Source organism: Halictus rubicundus, chromosome 10 (genome assembly GCF_050948215.1).
Source record: "Halictus rubicundus isolate RS-2024b chromosome 10, iyHalRubi1_principal, whole genome shotgun sequence".
NCBI lineage: Eukaryota > Metazoa > Arthropoda > Insecta > Hymenoptera > Halictidae > Halictus > Halictus rubicundus.
The window spans coordinates 13,833,652-13,853,483 of NC_135158.1; the positions used below are offsets into that span (position 1 = coordinate 13,833,652).

The 19,832-nt window shown below is 40.0% G+C and overlaps 1 protein-coding gene across 3 annotated transcripts in view; it reads right to left on the reverse strand.

Annotated features, from left to right (window-relative positions):
• LOC143358470 (semaphorin-1A) overlaps positions 1-19,832 on the reverse strand; it is a 592,115-nt gene that overhangs the window by 10,584 nt on the left and 561,699 nt on the right. For all 3 annotated transcript variants that reach the window (XM_076795645.1, XM_076795646.1, XM_076795643.1), the window contains 4 exons: positions 7,069-7,417; positions 6,756-6,838; positions 6,576-6,674; positions 4,904-5,188 (listed from right to left, as the gene is read on the reverse strand). In XM_076795645.1, coding sequence (XP_076651760.1) covers positions 4,904-5,188; positions 6,576-6,674; positions 6,756-6,838; positions 7,069-7,417 — 816 coding nt within the window. The remainder of the gene's footprint in view (positions 1-4,903; positions 5,189-6,575; positions 6,675-6,755; positions 6,839-7,068; positions 7,418-19,832) is intronic.

Sequence of the window (19,832 nt, forward strand, 5' to 3'; positions counted from 1 at the left end):
TTTGTACAATAAAAAAATTGTTCGAGTCGGCAAAAATCCTTTTGGGAATGATGTTTTCAATGCGAAATGAACCTGTATAACCAATTTCAGCTCAATCGGATTTGTCCGATTTTCGGAACTTTAAATATGTTTTAAAAAAATTGAGAAATAGAGCAACGAACGGCCCTGAACATCATCGATTACATAACTACTACTACTTAATATACGGATAGAAGTGAGGAGAATCTCGGTAGGAAACGGTGTCACCGATCGAGTTAGTTCGGAACGTTATTATCCCGTATCGTTCGAGATCGAAACGTTTTCTACTCGACACTTTTATTTCTATCGTAGCAAGCGTCCCCGCGATTAAGCACACGGAGAAGTTTCGTCGAAAGTCGGTCAGACTTTCGCCGGCGACCGCAAATGAAGCAGCCGTAAGTACCAGCAGCATCCCCTAAGTTCCGGCACACTTCGGGTTCGATCGGGGTTGGGAATCGATTCTCAGCGACAACCGCTTTTGGCGTCGCTCCTTGGAAGACCGATCGTCGTCTGATCTCAGCTACGACTTTTGCCGATACGCTCGTGCACGTCGATGTAACGCCCGGTTGGTAGCGTATCAGATGACATAAACCGATACATAAATTCCAATTTATCCCACCCCACCCTCCCCCACCTTCTCCTTGTAACCCCGTAGCACGTTGTGCGAACCGTGACGATGTCGTGCACTGTGTCGAATGTCATAAATCGATTCCAGGATACATTTACATTGGTCTGATAGTCGGCTATCGGGTATACATAGCCCTCAAGCTTGTCTAATCGAAAAAAGTGAATCGCTGATGGCACAATACGCGGTGCTGACAATGAACTATTCGCCGGGGATGGCACCGAGAGTACAACCGCTATCGACCCTCGATAACTAAATTGCGGATGTTTATGCAAATTCGCATTTACAAACCCAGGCGATTCGCAGCGGCCCGCTTCTTACCCTCGACAGTATCACGAAAGAGAAAAGAAAATGTACACTTATTTCAAAGCTTAAATTTGGTTAAACTTCACCTTGGCGACCCAGAAATTTTTAACTTTTTTTTATATAATCCTGTCGATTTTAACGAGAAAATGCCAAAAATCCAAGCTTCAATATTAGGAATTTATGCATTTCGTCTGAAGGCACAACATTCGTATTTGTTGACGAGTCTGACTCGTTGTAACACGGCGACATAAATCTGCGAAACGTATTTGAAAAATACTGACAGTAAATAGTCAAGCCTTGTCAATACGTTTAGTATTATATGGTCGATGTGCACTTACTCGCGTTTATATTTCCCGCGAAAAATACAAAAAGATGGCATCTAACTGGCACAAAAGACGCTCGTTAAATCTTTCTGAAAGACTTGATACGCGTAAAGTGGAATTAGCTTCAATGTCTTTGGCAACGAGTTATCGTGCAGGAAACTTCCTGGGCAGCTGAATGCTGCAAGTTCACGTTTTATCGTGGAAAAATCCGTGAGATCTCGAGATTTTAAAAATGGCTGCCCGCTTTTTCCCGACAAAGCAACAATACAATGCCCTCCCGTCTGATTCATTAAGCGGAGCTTGTAAGAAGTTGGTATTCAATGTAAAAAAGAAACAACAAAGTGTGAAAAGCAAGATCGAAATGGTTCGCGGAGCGGCTAAGTAGCCGTTATGGTCTCGTGGTCGAGGGAAACGCGTTTATAAACGGTTCTGATGCACCGATATGGCGTACACGTTGCGTTCCCTCGGACTTGCTCGACGAGCGAGTGCCCGATGCGAATTTGATTACACCGGAAAATTGATGGCGGCTGATAACCCCTATGAAATATGAATATGCTGAAGTTTATAAGATCTCTTCGCACCTCGGGTCGTGGAAAAATGCAAGTTCGTAGCGGAGCGGCGGCAAGTACCGCCATCTTCGAAATTAATACACTCCAAAGAAGCCGGGCTATCCTCTTCTCGTGTTCCTCACGTTCTTCCATCAAATAAATCTTTACAAAAAATATTTATCACCTCTGCATCGCAGAAGGAGCGCAATAAATTGAACAGAAAAGGTGCTAAGAGTCTTAGGTGATGGGCAAAAAGCATTTTAAAAAATATTCGAATTGCGTCATCAATTTGTAATTCTTTTTTTCGAAAAGAAAAGAAAATAGAATAATTCGTCATGAATTAATCCCTGATTTATTCAACGAAAAGGAAGATAAAAATGCATTGATTCTTCTACGTCTTTTTTAATTTGGTCTATGTAACTAGGTATGCTACGAATGAATGTTGAATGCTATGAATTATGTTGACTAATAGTAAAAAGTTTTTATTCAGTTTAATGTATATTATCTGTCTTGGAAATTATTATTTTTTTTTTGTCTAATTCGGAGATCTAAAACTTCTCGTGTAATTCGCGAGCCAACCAGAATTCCTGCAGTTTAATTATATCGAATTCCAGAGAAAGTTTACCGTGCAATAAGTAACGGATTTAATTTCGAGCTTACGGTGAAGTTAACAGGTGTTGGTTTCAGACGATTCGAGCTTATTATATAATTAACTGCGATAAATGGACTGCCATTCTTCAAAATTCGTGTGGTATTAAGCCCGTGTCATAGTAATTATAAAACTTTTGTGGTAGTAGTGAAGTACTTAAAATACCCATGTTCGTGAAGTATCTTTTTCTTTTTGAAAACCGCTTCTCTACAAAATGATCAAACTTCTTTACAGAGTCGTTACCTCAAGAAAGTACAAAGTTCCCAAGTTCTCTTGTTTTTACCTTAAACCAGATATTTCGTATTAACAAGAGCAAGCAGTATCATCTTTACAAAAGTTTATACAACGATTTAAAATTGCAACGTAATCAATATAGATTTTACTTTAAAAACGTATTGACCTTAGTAAATAAAGTTTTTTCATATTTTCAAAAACGGAACAGATCCCGACGGATCTTTGAACTCGATTTTCTCGAAAACGAGGAGTCAAACGAAAAAATGTTATTCCTTTTGTATACGTTCCACCTTGTACACGTACAAGAGACGACTAAACCATTAGATTTCGATCGATATCGGAAACGTAATCCATCTGTTACATGGCGGCTATGCACGTCGTAAAGGCAAAGCCGATTATCACAATTGCCAATGCAGACTTCGTTGTAATAAGAATAATAACAATACTCTTATATCCTCTTTAGATTGTGACCAGCAACTCTATTGAGCCATTGCTTCTGAAGGCCGTGCAATGCGAAAATGATGCGAGTCAAAGCAGTTAATCATTTGATAACGAGGAACTAATTAAATCCTTCCTAGAATGGAAACTACAACAATTGAAATCTAAAAAACAAGGCAACTTCTTTTCTCAATTCCAAACTTGGTTGTGAGGTTATAAAAAACAATATGCTACACCCGCCTTTAAAATATATGAAACAAAGAACTTCTGGATATTTTGTGGACATTAATTGGTCCATTAGTTGAATTTTTATATGTTCTAGATAGGTAATGATGTTTGAGATTTATTTATAGGAAAATATAACAACTGAAAACAGAAACAGACAAATATTTGTTTACGGCAAGGGACCCAATTAATGTGCCTGTATTAATTGAACTTATTTTTAAAGCATAATATTAAATTGTTTTCATTAAAATCAGTTATTATATATGTCATATCTCTCTCCTTTTAAAAATAAGTATAATTAATATAGGCACAGTAATTGGTACATCGGGAGTAATGGGGTGTCCCTTACCCTACTAGTGATTACGGCAATTCTGTCAAATTGCTCGATTGAAATTGTGAAAAATGGCCTGCATATAATGCGTTGAAATGGGTAAAATGTTTTATTTCCAATAATGACAGCGAGGATAATAGTAATGAATTTTGTGAGTTTGATTCCGAATCGAAGGAACTGCCGGGAATACGAATACTTCGCGAACTTCTTGTTCGGATTACTGTAACCCGACTTGCGTCAAGACACGCAATTTCTTAGATCGGGACAGAGTTAACTAAAGCTGTACGAACTGTTCCACGGGAAACTCGTGACGTTCCGGAATACAGGTTGTCGTCGTCGAAGGAAAATTTCGAGTCCTCCGGTTACGAACTGTTCTAACGAGCGGAAATATGGGCTCCGAGGATGTTGCATCCAAGATTCAGCAGTTCGATGAGCTATTTAATCCTCATACGTTGTTACGTCTAATTGTCTTTAAAACTGAATCCCAAATTTTAATACCGAACTACTGGTGTCTTCCTAATAATGATAATTAGATCCTCGCACATTTATGGCATATATTTTGCCACGATATCTACGATAGAAAGCGTCGCTGAATTTTAAGTATTAATACAATTGAAAATGCAGAAATACTCTACCTTTCAAAAATATTTCATTGCTTGGGGCAATCATGGTTTAGAGAAAAATGATGACCGCCGGTTCTCCATTTTCATAAGAAAATATATGTGAACCTAAATTCTACAAAATGTCGACTTCTGTTCAGAGAGGAATTAAACGACAAAATATTTTTGAGCGGTAAGGTAGATTGCTGATTCGAATTTTCTGCGATGTGTATCACACAGTGTATTTGAATAACTTCCTCGCGGTTGCGAATAGCGTATTCATATCGCGTCGAAACTTGTTTTAATCCAGTACGGGAGTTGGTTATATGGGACAAAATAACCCGCGCGATCTGCACGTAGAATTGTTATATTCTTTCGGTAGCATCCGCTGAAACTGAAACTTTCGAACCGACTGAATATGATCACAGTAAGTCTTTGGAAGAATGGTATTTGTTTCGGGGGAACGTTGCATCAGAGTTTGGAGAACGAAAGAAGAGAATCCAAGCGAGCGACAAGTGTGCGTCGTACAACGTTTCACAGTTTCGATGGGAATCAATTGATTGTACAAAGAAGAGCAGTCGGAGCAGTTTGCGTTCGGGATAGTTACCTAGCTCGTAGCCGCAGCCTTTGTGTTTCCCGTTCGTGATGTCCTGGAACAGGGTTTTGTCGGCGTCGCTGTCGTGGAGTTTCGTCGCAACGGCCACGCAGAGATTCTTCGTCGCGTCCCAGGCGCAATGAGGATCCTGAAGAGCCACGCAAGCTGCACACGTGGACGCTGCCGGCGCGTCGCAATGGTGAAGAGGAACAGCGCGAATCTCGGAGTCGGCGAACACGACCAACTTGCTCGCCTCACCTGCCAGGTGCACCACCAACAGGTCCTGGATCGCTTGTCCTGAACGCGTCAGAAAATTTACGTTATTAGAACATCCGATCAAGTCTGAAAACGGCAGAAGCGAATCAAGCTTCCATTTTCCACCACGCAAGGTGGTGGACAAAATGGTGACACCATTTTCCAACGCGAGGTGTTCAGCTAGGTCCTGGAATGTTGAACTTCGGTCATGTGTTTGACAAAAATGGGTAGGCTTATTTTAAAACAGTAAAAACGTTAGAAAAATTTTCAAATGCTGTTACATTATTTTTAACGACTATTAAAGATATTAAGAAAGAAAATAAATGTCTATTTCACTTCAGTTTGTTGCAATTCAGGTAGAACATTTTTATTTTGCGCAACGATCCGCAGTCTACTAATATTTGTGGATTTAGATGAAATTTGACCATGTCACTGACAGAGATGAATATTAAATATGAATAGAACGTTGACCCTTAAATGTATGAGTGGGGTCCGCCATTTTTAATTTACAGAAATTTTACAGTTTTACAGAAAGTGTACAGAAATAAATTGTTGCTGTGATCAAAGTTAGCAAGGAATTGGGTAAGTGGGGTCCTCAATGGACCCCATGTATGCATTCATGTTTCTAATATTTACTTTACCTATGCACTTGAGGGTTAAACACAATTTAATCGAACGATTGCGCTTCTGAAGTTTCGCTAAACATTTCGAAGGTCCACTTAAGGGTTAAGCTCGACTCCTCCAACCGCGAGAATGATATTAGATTATTCGTCGGTTACAAGAAACGCTGGGTAATCGATTCCACCGTTTTCCATTCGCTTGTACTCATTTCGTCAATCCAATTTCCTCGTTCAATCCCAGTTTCCCATTAAACAGTCCGAAACACCGGCATCGAAATCTGCATTTAGTTTGCTTGAATCGCTTGCTTCGTCACGTCAAACGTAAATTTTTGCCCGGGACACGCTGCCCCGAAACGCGTGCCAGAATAAATCACACAAATAATCGAATATTTGCTCGCAAGTCCGTGACAGTTCATCGAACGGCTCGGAGAGCAAACGGTGCTTTACTATTTTTTCAATTTTTCTGTTTTTTTTTTTTTTTTTTCGTTGTTTCTCCCGCTGGCCTCCTCTCCCCATCGGCGAAAGTCAACGGGACGAGACGGAAAGTTGGGAGAAAAATTATGCGGGTAAAACCGAATGGCCGCGTCACGCGATCGCGCGCATATACAAAGCAGGTTAATTAAATTCTTGAGGATTGAAATTTAGATTTGTGGCTCTACCGAACGAACGAACGAACCTCCGTTGTCCCGAAATTCCCCGTTTTGCATTGTAATTGGGTCGACGGTTATCGGATGCGTGCAATCGAACGACCAATTTGACGAAGTCTCAGCTTTCAGAATCCGTTCTCGAGCCGTTTTTCGAATGCTTACCGTATTTCAGCACCTGGACGTCGCTCACGATCACTTGGCCGACGCTGTTCAGAGAATCGGGCGCGCGAGTGTTCAAAGCTTTCAGAATCCGACCGTCGTCTATGCAACAATACAACGTTATGTTAATTTCATTCTCGCCGGGGTTCCCGTCCGTCGTGGGACATGATTTTGACCGCTCACCTGTTCCTATGTAGAGGATGTCGTAGGTCTTACCGTCCAGTGCCTTTACCTGAGAATCTACGGCGACTTTGGTAAATCTGTAACTGCATGCACATCCGATTGTTTAATCGTTTGCAGGAATCAGGGAGACGTGCTGTGTTTTCGTAGAAAACATGTGCAGTCGACACCCATACAACGCGATAAAAATAAAAAGACTGTTTGGTAAATGGAGTGGTGAACAATGGTCCAGAAATTGCACTCAAGGCGACCTTGACTTGCTGTCAATAGTAATAGGCAATACTGTACACACTCGCGAAGAAACAGCGTAACTTACTTGAAGCTGACTTTGGTTATCACAGGAAACGCGAAGAAGGACTGAACTGCGTCGTCCATTAGGGGGTGTGCTTTCACGAACGTCACGGTCACGTCTGGAAGCGTTCTGGAGTCGTTTACGCATGCACCGGGTCGCGGCTCGGGCACCTTTTCCGGAAGTACTCGCAGCCAATTGCTGTTTATGGTTTCTTGTTCCTTGAACGCACCTTGGAAGACATCGAGGACACCCTTCATGGAGAACGCGCAGACGGCTGAACCGCCGATCGAGTTCACGGGGGTTGTGAACACCCCGTAAACAAGTCGCGCCCGTTCACCGGCATAGACACCCTCCGTCACGTCGCTGGTTGATTCTGTCGAAATCATTCGAAATGATTCAATTTAAATCAGCACAGTTAGTGGACACAGGTGAAAATAAAGTTTAACTCGAATTAACCCTTTGCATATGTGCCCTGCTATATATTGTTTTCATTTTATACTTACGACAATGATGCAATTCGCTCGTACAATACCGAAATGTTTAGTAGTTTATTAAATACAAACAAATTTAATAATGTAAAAGATATTTTGAATAATGATACTGCAATTTTTAGTGGCGCCTCACAGTCACCATTCGAGTGCTAAGGGTTAACGTGACTGTTGTAAACTTAAGTTTTATTTATCGTATATCCTTATAGTGTATAGATTGTTTAGCGAATAAACACGCCGTACCATAACGAAAATGTCAGTTATTTATCAGGAGACGGAAATTAGTGGACACTTGGTTATAATGTTATCGTGAGGTAAGAAATGTGTACAAACATTAGGCACAGGGCACGCTTTCATGCAGTGATCACCATCGAACTTATTAGTACCAATTCTGGCTTCGTACAAGTAAGAACATTTGTACAATAATTGCAGAATGCCAGAAACGAAAGAAATTTCATATCAAATTCGCCATTTAATTAATAATGAATCGGAAGTGCAACGTATTTAAGACAGCTATAGGAACAATTTATAAGAAATAATGTTTAATTGTATTGAGGCATAAACTCAAAGAGTCAATAAACTGATGAAACTATTAAAAAATACTATTAAAAAGAAATAATAGAATTCTGATGATTGTATTATACTTTAATCTCGGTTTTAAATAATTCTCATTCGATACCGTTAGAGGAAGGTAATGAATATTCTCAACTGTGTCGGGTGGCCTTTACAGGAAGCTATTTTCCATAATGCACATAGTTCCTAATTTATTCAGAATTTCTATAATTTTAATAACTTGCTAAACACAGGTTCTGTGTAAGTTTGAGTTTATCTCACCTTTGAACAAGAGGATACAATTAACAGAAGTTTAACTTTCCAGCTGCTAATTAAACGAGCATCGCGAGCTATTCAACAGTCTCGCTGAGCGAGAGTCTGTATTTGGTATCCCAAATAATTACAATTTCCAGACAGCCATTAGGGACCAGAATTACTACTTAAAGGTTATTAATTAGGAGGTTGCGTGGCAGTGGTGTCCTACATTTGCAGTGTTTCGTTGAGAGGTAATTATTTTTTCTTGATTTTGGTATTACATGGCCGCTACGCTCCACGAAACGATGGAATGATCTTGAAATTTTGTTATTTTTTCAAAACGATGTCACAAATGGATGCCACGATGGAAATGACCTCAGGAATCAGCCCATTCAGGGAAGTACAACATTTTTGGGACACCCTGTATGCAACAAATTTCAAAAATCACGGATTGTTGTCTTATTTATTTTGTTCTATTTGTAAGATTTTTTCTGTAGTATTAATTTGGGAGAACATGAAGAATCGTAAGACTATCTTATTCTTGTGGAATACAGAATTGCCGTCCTTGGAAAAAATAGTTATTTAAGTACGGCGCATACGCGAGAAATTGTAATTCCGCGGCAACTATAATAAGGTGTTAATATTAATCCGAACGGCTACCTCCGGTATAATGGGTCAAATGACGTTATGCTATGGTGTAATATCAATTAAGCCGTGCGCGCACAGGGGAATGGGGTGAGGGAATATGTTCTTTTTGTGGTGAACGCTCCTCTTCTGGCACGTAAAGTGTTAATAACATTTTCAGGTATGGGATTTAATTGAAAATGGCCCGTAATATTTCATTAGCTGACGCATTATAAAGCGGATAAATTTTATTCCCCCGGTCTAGTAGCATCGTTGCTTTGAAAATTGGCAATTTAAATGTGGGAAACGATGAAATCGCCTCGGTAACAATATTCCCTTTTAGGGATAATATCGATAATTGTATTCCTCGTTACGATTCGTTACGCGGATTTTATCGAATCTAGAATTACGGCTGGCAAATGGAATATCATTGTAAAAATACTGTCTTGCGTTATAAATGCTATTACGATTTATTGAATGTGGCTTCGATCTGAAACGATACTTTGTAGCAGATAAATAATCCGAGTATATTTTCAGTCCGTTATTACTGGACTACGGATTTCATGCCAAAACTCATGACAAAAATGAGTAAATGAAGTACGAAGTGGAAAGATATTAATGCGCTTCAATAGCTTAATTAGTCCACAGGGGGTTTTATTTCAAATAATTCCAAACAAACCTCTCGAAAATGCGGAAAATAAATATGACGGATATAATTAACGGTTTCAGATAACCATTAGCACGTTCGCGGACGCGAATGCTGTAGCATTCATTTTCATAGTGATGCAAAATCACATGAATGCTATAGCATTCAAATTTTAAAGTCAATGTTTATTCATTTAATTTTATACAATCTTAAGTTTTTGTAATTAATATACATTTCAAAGTAATGACCAACTGTCATCGCTAATGACAGTTAACTTATTATTATTGTCTATGGCTAATCAGATTTCGGATAGTACAACTAGTTTCGAGAAAAATTGCCTGTCTATTTTTCCAGCTCACTGAAATGTTTACTTACAATTTTTACTTACAACTGTTAAAAAATTGCAATTTTTAACCATTTTTGTTGACCTTTGATCCGACTATCTGAACTCTTCTTGACGACTACGTGACTAGGTTCTTATTCCTACTTGTAGAGAGCAATATCAATATTTCGTATCCGGCGTATTGGAAGCAAATTCGAAAAAGAAACTCGTCAATACAGAATATCAAAATAAAATTGCTGTCGAGGATAGGTGTCAAAGAGAAACGCGTGGAAAGAGAGTGGCACGTTATCAACCGAGAGAGAGAGAGAGAGAGAGAGAGAGAGAGAGAGAGAGAGAGAGAGAGAGAGAGAGAGAGAGAGAGAGAGAGAGAGAGAGAGAGAGAGAGAGAGAGAGAGAGAGAGAGGAGAGCAATCGTTGTAAAATACGGGATCGAATATGACATTAAAGGGGATCGTCAAACGAGTCCCCAGACAAAAATAAGGCACGGTTTTACAAAGAACATAAAGTCATTTTAAATTCAAATTCGACCTAAATCCATAGATCGTGTGAGGCGAGTCGTATCTCGGCGTTAGCTTTTAAATCACAGGTCGTTGCCGATCGCTGGCGGAGCCGCCGGTGCCACTGCTAATGGACATTAATATTAAAAATTCTTCGGGAACAATAACGTTAAAGAAGCATAATCCGGCCGCAGAAAAGACTGAATGGAGGCGATGAAAGAACACGCGGAGGAAGTTTTCCGTCACCCTCTCGTTAATTCCGCACGAACGAAGCGAAAAACCATTAATGTAGCCATTCTTCAGGGACATTAGCAGCGCAGAAAGGATAATTCGTGTCCCATAAAACAGCGCATGAAATTCTGAAAATGACGCCGGTCATCGTCGGCGACGAACCAAAATCAAATTATAGTTATACTTTGAAAACTACCGGCGACATCGATGAAATAGAACACTCGTTTTCATTATTACCCGAAGGAAATAAAATGAACGACTGGACAGCAGTTCTAATTTGAATTTTAGTCACTCTTCTTCCCATAAAAATTTGTCCTCGATTCTACACGAAAGTTGTACTATGTACCTCGCTTTTTTGTTCCGGTTGAAATTCAGTTTGCTCCGTACGGGTCAGCCACGTTGTTTTACAACGGCTATTAGTCGTTAACCATCATGTTTACAAATTTCTCCATTTTTGCCGTGCAGGGATTAAGAGTTTACTGCTGGCAGTAAACTTTCGCGGAGACTCGGCTAATTTCGTTGGAAAGTTACTTCTGAGGAGCGACGGTCTAGTTTTTATCGGATCAAGAAATCGCGCGGCGAAAACTCTGAATGGCTGGCTTCACTTTTAATCAGAGACTTTTGCGACTGTGGAACATTTATATCCACCACGACGATGCTTCGATACAGAAACCACTTTGTTCTATCTGAAAGCGCAGGGCCAGTCAAAATTTAGAGGAGTATTTCATCTATTTGTAAAGTGGATGCAAAAAGTATTTCGATTCTCGAGAAATTCTCAATATTTCAACTGCGATGAATATTTTTTGGATCCACTATACACATTGTTAACGATAATATCTGTACATACAATTACAGCGCAGCTTCTTTGCTAGCTGATGTTACAGTGACAACAAAAGGGGACAGAAAATCGATGAATTATCAACAAAGAGGACAATGTTCCCGTATCATTTACGTTCCGAGAAACGTAGAATTTCGTGTTGTAATTGGCACTGATTGTTCAACGTTCTACAAATGATTCATAAGGGGACATTCTCGTGTTCGTTGAGAAATCATGTTAGTCACAATAATTTGACTTTCGAACAAAAGCAATCGGAACAACGGGCCGCGTACAAACTCGAGGCACAGCATCCGCGACAGGAGGCGGCAGAGGGTGAAGCGGAAACTCGCAATTACCAATTCGGCGGGAAATTTGAAGGTACACCTGGAAAGACGATCAAGAGAGCGGAAGTGTGGCCACTTTCCGAGTGCAAATTGTTGTTCGTTTCGTTAAAGCGGGAACGGTGGTTCGGCTGTACCGTCGCGCTCGCGAGACCAGTTTCTAGCAAATACACTGTTTGCTTTAATAAAGCTTTGGATCTTTGATCACGAAAACACTCGAGCAAGTGAGCAGAGAGCCTGTTGCTTGGGAAACCGCTTACATATGTTACCAGACTCGAGCCTCTCAAACGCCACATTAATTGTTCCTTCGCATCTCTGTTAGCACACGATGCGCTTTTTCCCTTTCCGCATTGCGACTCCATTTTCTTGTTCAGGGCGGTAATTGAATTTTTGTTTAACTCCTCCTTCAAGATAATCTGCCAGACTACGACCACGGTACAGTAAAGCAGAGGCAGGTACTAGGGTAAGTGACCAATTACTGTGCCTCTATTAATTATACTTATGTTTAAAGCACGAATAAATATTAAAAGAGAAATATTAAATTTCTTTCCTTAAAATCAGTTAATATACATGTATCTAATATATATCTCTGTTTTAATATGTATTATGCTTTAAAAATTAATTAATATACGCACAGTAATTGGCTCCCTTACCCTATGTAAACGTTTTAATTTCACGGTAATTTATACATTAACATACGCTATTCCGCGATCGCGCGAGAATTTGAAACATTCGACGAATTTCTTTCGATCAACGGAAATCCTACGCCTACCTGGATCAAGGCAATTTGATCTTCATCATTAAACATTCAATGGAAATTTTACCGCTTATGCACAGGTGCGCGCAGCGAAGGGATGTCTGAGAAATTTTACAATTTTACAACTTTTTTTCGAGAAGTTAAATACACACGTCCCAGAAGCATATCAGAGGACGCACGAAGGTTAGATTATTCACAGAATATCCAGCTGGAGTAAACTATGATAGAATCTAGAAACGTTTCTCTGGGATTGAATCCACAGGCCGCGCCGATGCGAGAAGAAAGTCGACACGCGGAAGTTCTTGGTGTAAGTGTTTTCTTTTGGTATTTCAGCGAAACTTTTTCTTTTCGAAATATGCTTCCGAAGTCGGCGCTCTCTCTAAACGTCCACACGAGTTTCCGACCCAATGTTACGTAACAAAATGTTTTTACTCCGGTCCGATGCATGATGCTAAAAGTCCACGGCAATACGACGGGGACGAATACAGACGAGCCTTCAGAAATCTTTGCGCGTCATAGTCGGCAAACTTCCGGCGCGGCGGAGGCATTCGAGCGTGCACCAAACTTATCCGTAAGACGCGCTTCTTCTCTTGATACACTCTCTGACGGCCAGGCGAATAATTTCATTCGGTTAAATTGTTTATCAACTTGTGCTCACAGTTGTTGATGTACTCGATCAATTTTAGAATCTGGAGATCGTTGCTGTATTTACGTCGCGTCGCCAAATGCCTGGAAATAGTTCTAACACGGAGTAACAATTACGTACGCGTTTAAGGGCCCGGTCTTCGTAGATTCGCGATAAGGTAGAGTGACTACATTACCGTCAAAAAATGGTTTTACCGTTCTTCAAAATGGTTTCAATTTTTCGAACTAATTTGTCGAACGAAAGTTGTCTCCTGCGATATATAGGAATTGTCCAGTTTCCAAAGAAACTAATACGCTGATGTCCTTGAATGTTTTCAATATGGCCGCTGCTTTAAAGTGTGCGTAACCGATTTTGTCACAAATTGCATAAAATTCGCAGTCTAGTTCTAAGACGGGGTGACAATTACATTCGCGTTTAAGGGCCCGGTCTTCGTAGATTCGCGATAAGGTAGAGTGACTACATTACCGTCAAAAAATGGCTTTACCGTTCTTCAAAATGGTTTCAATTTTTCGAACTAATTTGTCGAACGAAAGTTGTCTCCTGCGATATATAGGAATTGTCCAGTTTCCAAAGAAACTAATACGCTGATGTCCTTGAATGTTTTCAATATGGCCGCTGCTTTAAATTGTGCGTGACCGATTTTATCACAAATTGCATAAAATTCGCAGTCTAGTTCTAAGACGGGGTGACAATTACGTACGCGTTCGGTCTTCGTAGATTCGCGATAAGGTAGAGTGACTACATTACCGTCAAAAAATGGTTTCACCGTTCTTCAAAATGGTTTCAATTTTTCGAACTATTTTGTCGAACGAAAGTTGTCTCCTGCGATATATAGGAATTGTCCAGTTTTCAAAGAAACTAATACGCTGATGTCCTTGAATGTTTTCAATATGGCCGCTGCTTTAAATTGTGCGTAACCGGTTTTATCACAAATGCATAAAATCCGCAGTCTAGTTATAACAGTGGAAAGTATGCTGGTTTTGACGAACTTTCTGCAAAAATATTTCCTTTGAAGGTATGCAAGAGGCATTAACAATGAAATTAGAAAGTGTTACAGAATAAAATGTGCCTGTAGTCGCTGTGTCGATCTTATCCAAATATGAAAATGTTTGAAATAGTTACGCGGGTGGCAATACCTGGCGATGCACATTTTACTTGATTATACATGTTCCAGAGAAATTCCGCTGCGTCTACACATAACAGCGGTACTATTGTACACATGTGTTCGTGCCGCTCTGCTGCGTCAGTAGCCGACGAGCAACTATTTGGTCGAAGACTCGAAATAGTTGGCACTCCAAGTTACATTCGTCCTACGAATTGCTCAAAACTATCCCAAGACTGGAAATTGTCTCGAGTTAATTGTTTGTCGAGGATTAATTCAACGGGGCCCCGAAAAGTAGCGTTCACTACTTGCAAAATCATTCAGAGGAACGACTTGATCCTCCGTCTTCTTCTTAATCCCTCTTGAAACTGATGGAATGATTTAATCCCTGCAATTATTTTACAGTTTTTCCTAAGGACAGTCTGACGTGATTAGTTATTACTTCGATAATGCAGTCCAATATTTCGTCACGCGTAACTTCAGAGTGCGCCGAAAGTGTATAGGCATTCTCTTAGGACAATACTCAATATAATTGTTTGACTTTCGTCAGAAAATCAGGCTACCCAAAATCGAAGAAGCTACATGTTAGACTCTCAGAAATACTAGAAATCGAACGATGGGATGTTCGTCATCGTGGCGGCCATTTTGTGAGCTAGTACATAAAATCACGATTATTTTTCAAATTTCGTTCACAAATGGTTAACAACACTTCACTGAGCGTGTCTGAAAGTCTTCCAAATCAATAATAGTTTAAGCATTCTATTATTCACTAGCTGCTATTTATTAGGTATTAGATTAATTATTACTGAATTTCTACCGCGATCTATGATCTCGATAGTATTAATACTAATGTATGCGTCACTTACAGAAGCGAAGAGACTAGAATAGTATAATCAGTAAACCAGGGGAATTGTATGCATAATAAAAATCTGCCCACAGGGATTAGATAAAATGTATTTCCTCTCTCAACAATTTTAGTAAGTCGAGCATAGCGTAAAAATATTCCGAAATTCTTCCGATGTCCGCAGTCTTGTATTTCGCCATTGATTTTCGTCACGGACGTATCGGGTCCGCTTGTGACAATGATTTTCAGTAGAGTTAAGCAAATAAATAAATTAGCAAAAATAAGGCGGGTATGTTGGTTGCGTTTGGCGGAGTATTCGCGTTCCGGGAGCAGCGTGGTGTTTACGAGCAGGTGGTGCCTTACTTTAATAAATGGCGGAGTACTCGACACACGATCGCGAAAACAGTTTCATCGGGGCGAAAGGGGTGAACGAGGAAAGGGTGGGAAGCGAGGGGAATAAAAGCGTTGAAAGAGCTAGCAAACGCTCGTCTGTTTTTCCTACGTGGCGGTCTTACGTTACCAAGCTACAGCTCTCGGGTGTGTCTAGAGTTCGCAAAGTCGAACGAGACACCAAGTTCCTCCGTTTACGCTTCGCCGCTTCGGGCACAGATAAATTACTTGATTGGCCCGCGGAACTAATTTACCCTTACCTCTCGATTCACGTTCCGTTTGTTTCCGTATACCAGCGAAATGACTGATACTTTTTACGCAGTCAACGAACGCACGCGCAGCACTCAAAAGTCATTACACGTGTCCATTGTGAAATATTTCGAACAACGATTAATCGTATTTCAGTTTGGTAACAGAAACGTCTGATATAAATCAATTTCCCTGAATTTTTCGTTGATATTGTTCCTGCGTTCGCGCGCGGGTTAAACATTTCTGAAACATATCCACCGGCTCGCTTCTCGCGTATTTTTTCGTTGTATCGAACGAGCTACATTTAGGCTATTTTCAACCGCGCGAAGAAAACCACGTGGGTTGAATGCTCTGCGTTAATCGGGGAACCAGCGTGCGTTCCGAGACCACCATAGGCTAACAATGGACCCCTTTATCGAGTAAAATAAGTGCTCGGGCTTTCGCAGGTTTCATTTATATACCCAATTAAAGGGAAACGGTGAAACAGCTATTATTTTATCCGAACTGTGAGGATCAGTTGATCGAATATATTTAAATTAGAATTGCCAAAATCTTCTTTTTGATAGTGACAACGTAAAAGACAACCTTTCTTTCGCATGGTACTGTTATCAATCTCAGAAGCTGTTCACCTTTCAAAAACCGGGTCTACAAATTCGCGAAATTCGGAAAACGGTTTCGAATACTAAAATTAACCCGCGAAAATTAATTAGTCATTCATTTAAAAAGAGTTTCAACTCGAAATCGTCTCAGGCGCCCAAGCATACTGTAATAAAACTAACTAACCTACTTCGCGAACCTAATGTTTGACATGCAAATCCACGGACTCTCTTATGCTATTCTGTGTGGAGGCACACAGCCTGACGACACGGCAGCCATGTTGTATTCTTTGAAATCGTGCTTCCCGAGCAGAAATACCAAACGAAATATGAATTTATAATGTGTGTGTAGCGGATAACATTGAAAAGTGAAACTAAAATTGATATTTATAGCTGTATAAATATCAGATACATAGAAAAACGAAACCAAAAAGACAGTACAAGTATTTCATATTGTTTCTTTGTGTCGCTACGACTCTTTGTCACAGTATCGACATCACGCGGAACTTTCGTAATTCCTGTGCTTCTCGTTCGAGTTACAAACGTCCGGTTCGTTTTCAAAGGCGATCCCACTTAATTGGCGGATCAAAAATGTTTCCCCAGCGAACCGTCGTAAGGACTCCGCAAAGATACTTTCGGGTAGTTTCGAGAGGGCGCAGGGAGTTTCCCGGCGAATCCTCTTCGCTTTTATTCCCGATCGCGGCCGGCTATCTTTCACCGGTTCGTCCTATCGCGGTGACAAAAGCTAGCCGAGGGATGTTTGTCAAATTTCCCGATCCCGGACGGCTTTGGCTTTCCTTCGAAGACAGGACGAAGATATCCCGGGCTGATCCGAGCGCGACACGCGGATCGCGATCTCTTCGCTTTTTCATCCCTTTCGGGTGTATTACTCCCGAACCGTCTTTCTTTTTCTGTAAACCCGTCCCGCCGCCGTGGCCTTATAAAACGAAGGCTCGCGAAGGAAAGTGATGCGGTGGCTCGAATCCGGCCGTAGGGAAGTTTAATCGAGGGAATACCGTTGATCCACGAGCTCTTGTCGCGGATGGCTTTCTGGCAGATAAGTTCGAATAGCTCGGCTTTCTTTGAAGGCACGATAGGCTTTATGAGCACCGATAGCAGCCCCGGATCGGCTCCCATTGGAAACGGTGTATGTAAAAGAGGCCTTTGAGTTATTGAGGAATAGGGTAATTTAGCGGAGGCCGCTCTTTTCATTTATCCAGGTGGATTTCACGTGGAATTGTCCGTTCTAGAAGGTACTCGGTTAGAGTTAACCAGCAGAAAGTGGACCACGCGGTCGTCAATGTCTGAGTACACTTAAACCTTTACTTATAATTAAACATCTTTTGATAAACCTAGAAGGTTATACATCTAGAAGGTTATACATCTAGAAGGTCATACACCTAAAATGTCGAAAAGTGAGCTTTGAGAATTTTTCTTTACTTCAACGATTCTTATATTAACACGTTCGTCGCCGCGTCAGCCATACGTGGGTGACGGAATTATTTGTGCAGGTTTTAAAATGAATTTTTACGTTGATATATTCGTTGTACTAAACTTGATTATGATCTGTAACATGCACAAAAGTTGGAGGATTACTCAGTATCATACATTTAATTTTTTGCAATTTTTATTTCATTAAATAACTTACTTTGATTTTATGGCATTTTTGGGTTTCTAGTTGGGCGTTCAAAGTGTTAAAACAACATTTAGTACATATGTTGTGTCGCACTTTGATCTAGAAAGTGCTGAATTTTCGTTGGAAGATTTCCAATAGAATTTTCGAGGAAGGCGTTTCAATTTGCAGCGTGATCGACCAAAAAAGGTGTTCTCAGTTTTTCACCCGATGTATCGTGCTCAAGTATCCTAGAAAAGAATGAATGATGGTCGGCGGAAGTAGAGGCTTGACGCTTTGAAATCAGTCCAAATTTATTATTGTACTATGTTTTTTAACGAAATTATCACAATTAAAATATTGACAATTTCTCGAGAATCGGAAATTTAGCGTTCTAACACTTTTTGGATCCACTGTAGATTATTCCTTTTACTAATTTAGCATAAATTTTAACGCGTTAGGTCACAACTCGGACCTCGTGTGTCATACTGTAAAACGAGTCATCTCTTTCCGTGCTGTGAGGCGTATTTTTGCAAAATGTGACGTTATAAATAAAATATAATGTGAAATAAGAATGGGTGAAATATTCTGAGGAGCGTTTGAGAGATCTATACTAAAAACGAGAAGTAGTATATTTGACGGTTCTCTCAAAATCGGTATCGATTAATAAAATTTTCCATAGCGCAACGCAATCAGCGCTGTGAGAATTGAGGGGTTAAATTAATCGTTAGGCTAGGGCATTAACCCTCACTATTATCGTATCGAGGATACCGGCAAATGTAGGGAACGGGATTGTCCAGTAACCACAAAATGAACCAACAGAGCAGTCCGGTTGAATAGCAGTTCGGGTTATCAAGATATGATACTGTTACGATTGAATTTGCGTTATCTAATTTCAGTTTCGTTTAAGAAATAGGTTTACCTCGTGATCTGAATTCGATCTGCTATAGGCAGACCCCGGAATTGAAGTGAAAAGATATTAATGTAGCATCGAGTAATTCACTACATTATACATTATTCTGATTGAACTACAGATGAGAAGAGATATTGAATTTGAACAGTGGTATCGTTTCGTTGAGAAGATCACTCGTTGACATGCTTCATGGAAGAATTTCATTAAATGAATATGTTCTTACTTGAAAACAGTACCGAACGTATTAACTATTAGTTGTTATCGTTGGATCTCTGACGCGTTTGGATTATATTTGTTAACATGACACGCCATGCCAGGGTCAAGATATATTTAATTTTTGGGAGAAGGGGAATAATAATCATTCTTCACTGTCTTTCAGATTTAAATACTATTTACCGTTCACGATGAATTGCTTGGACCAGACACTTCTCGATCCTTAATGAAGCTTTTCTTCGAACGGACTGGCTGAGTTTAATTACTTTGAGGATGTGATTCTAATTCCCTTACATTGACTTTCGGTTACGCGGAGCGGAAAAGGAAGGGACGGAGTTAAATTTATCTTTGATCTTTCCATTTTCTTTGCTAACCCCTGCGGAAGATTTAATTTAGTAGTATGATGCGGGAAGAAAAGATTGCGGTCCACGAATGAATATTTAAATTGAAATTATATCTTCAGTTGGAGGAAAAAGGACGATTCGTGCGCCATTCAATTGAAAGAACGCTGAAAGCTTTCATCGAAAGGTTATTGATTCCGTTGTGCTGGTAAATAAAATATAACGTCGTCCGGTCAAAATTAACATTTTCTTTTTTCAATAGAATTGGCATTAAATCTATTACGTTTCTCAGTATTGCAAGTTCTCTTTGCTGTACATAAACGTAAATATT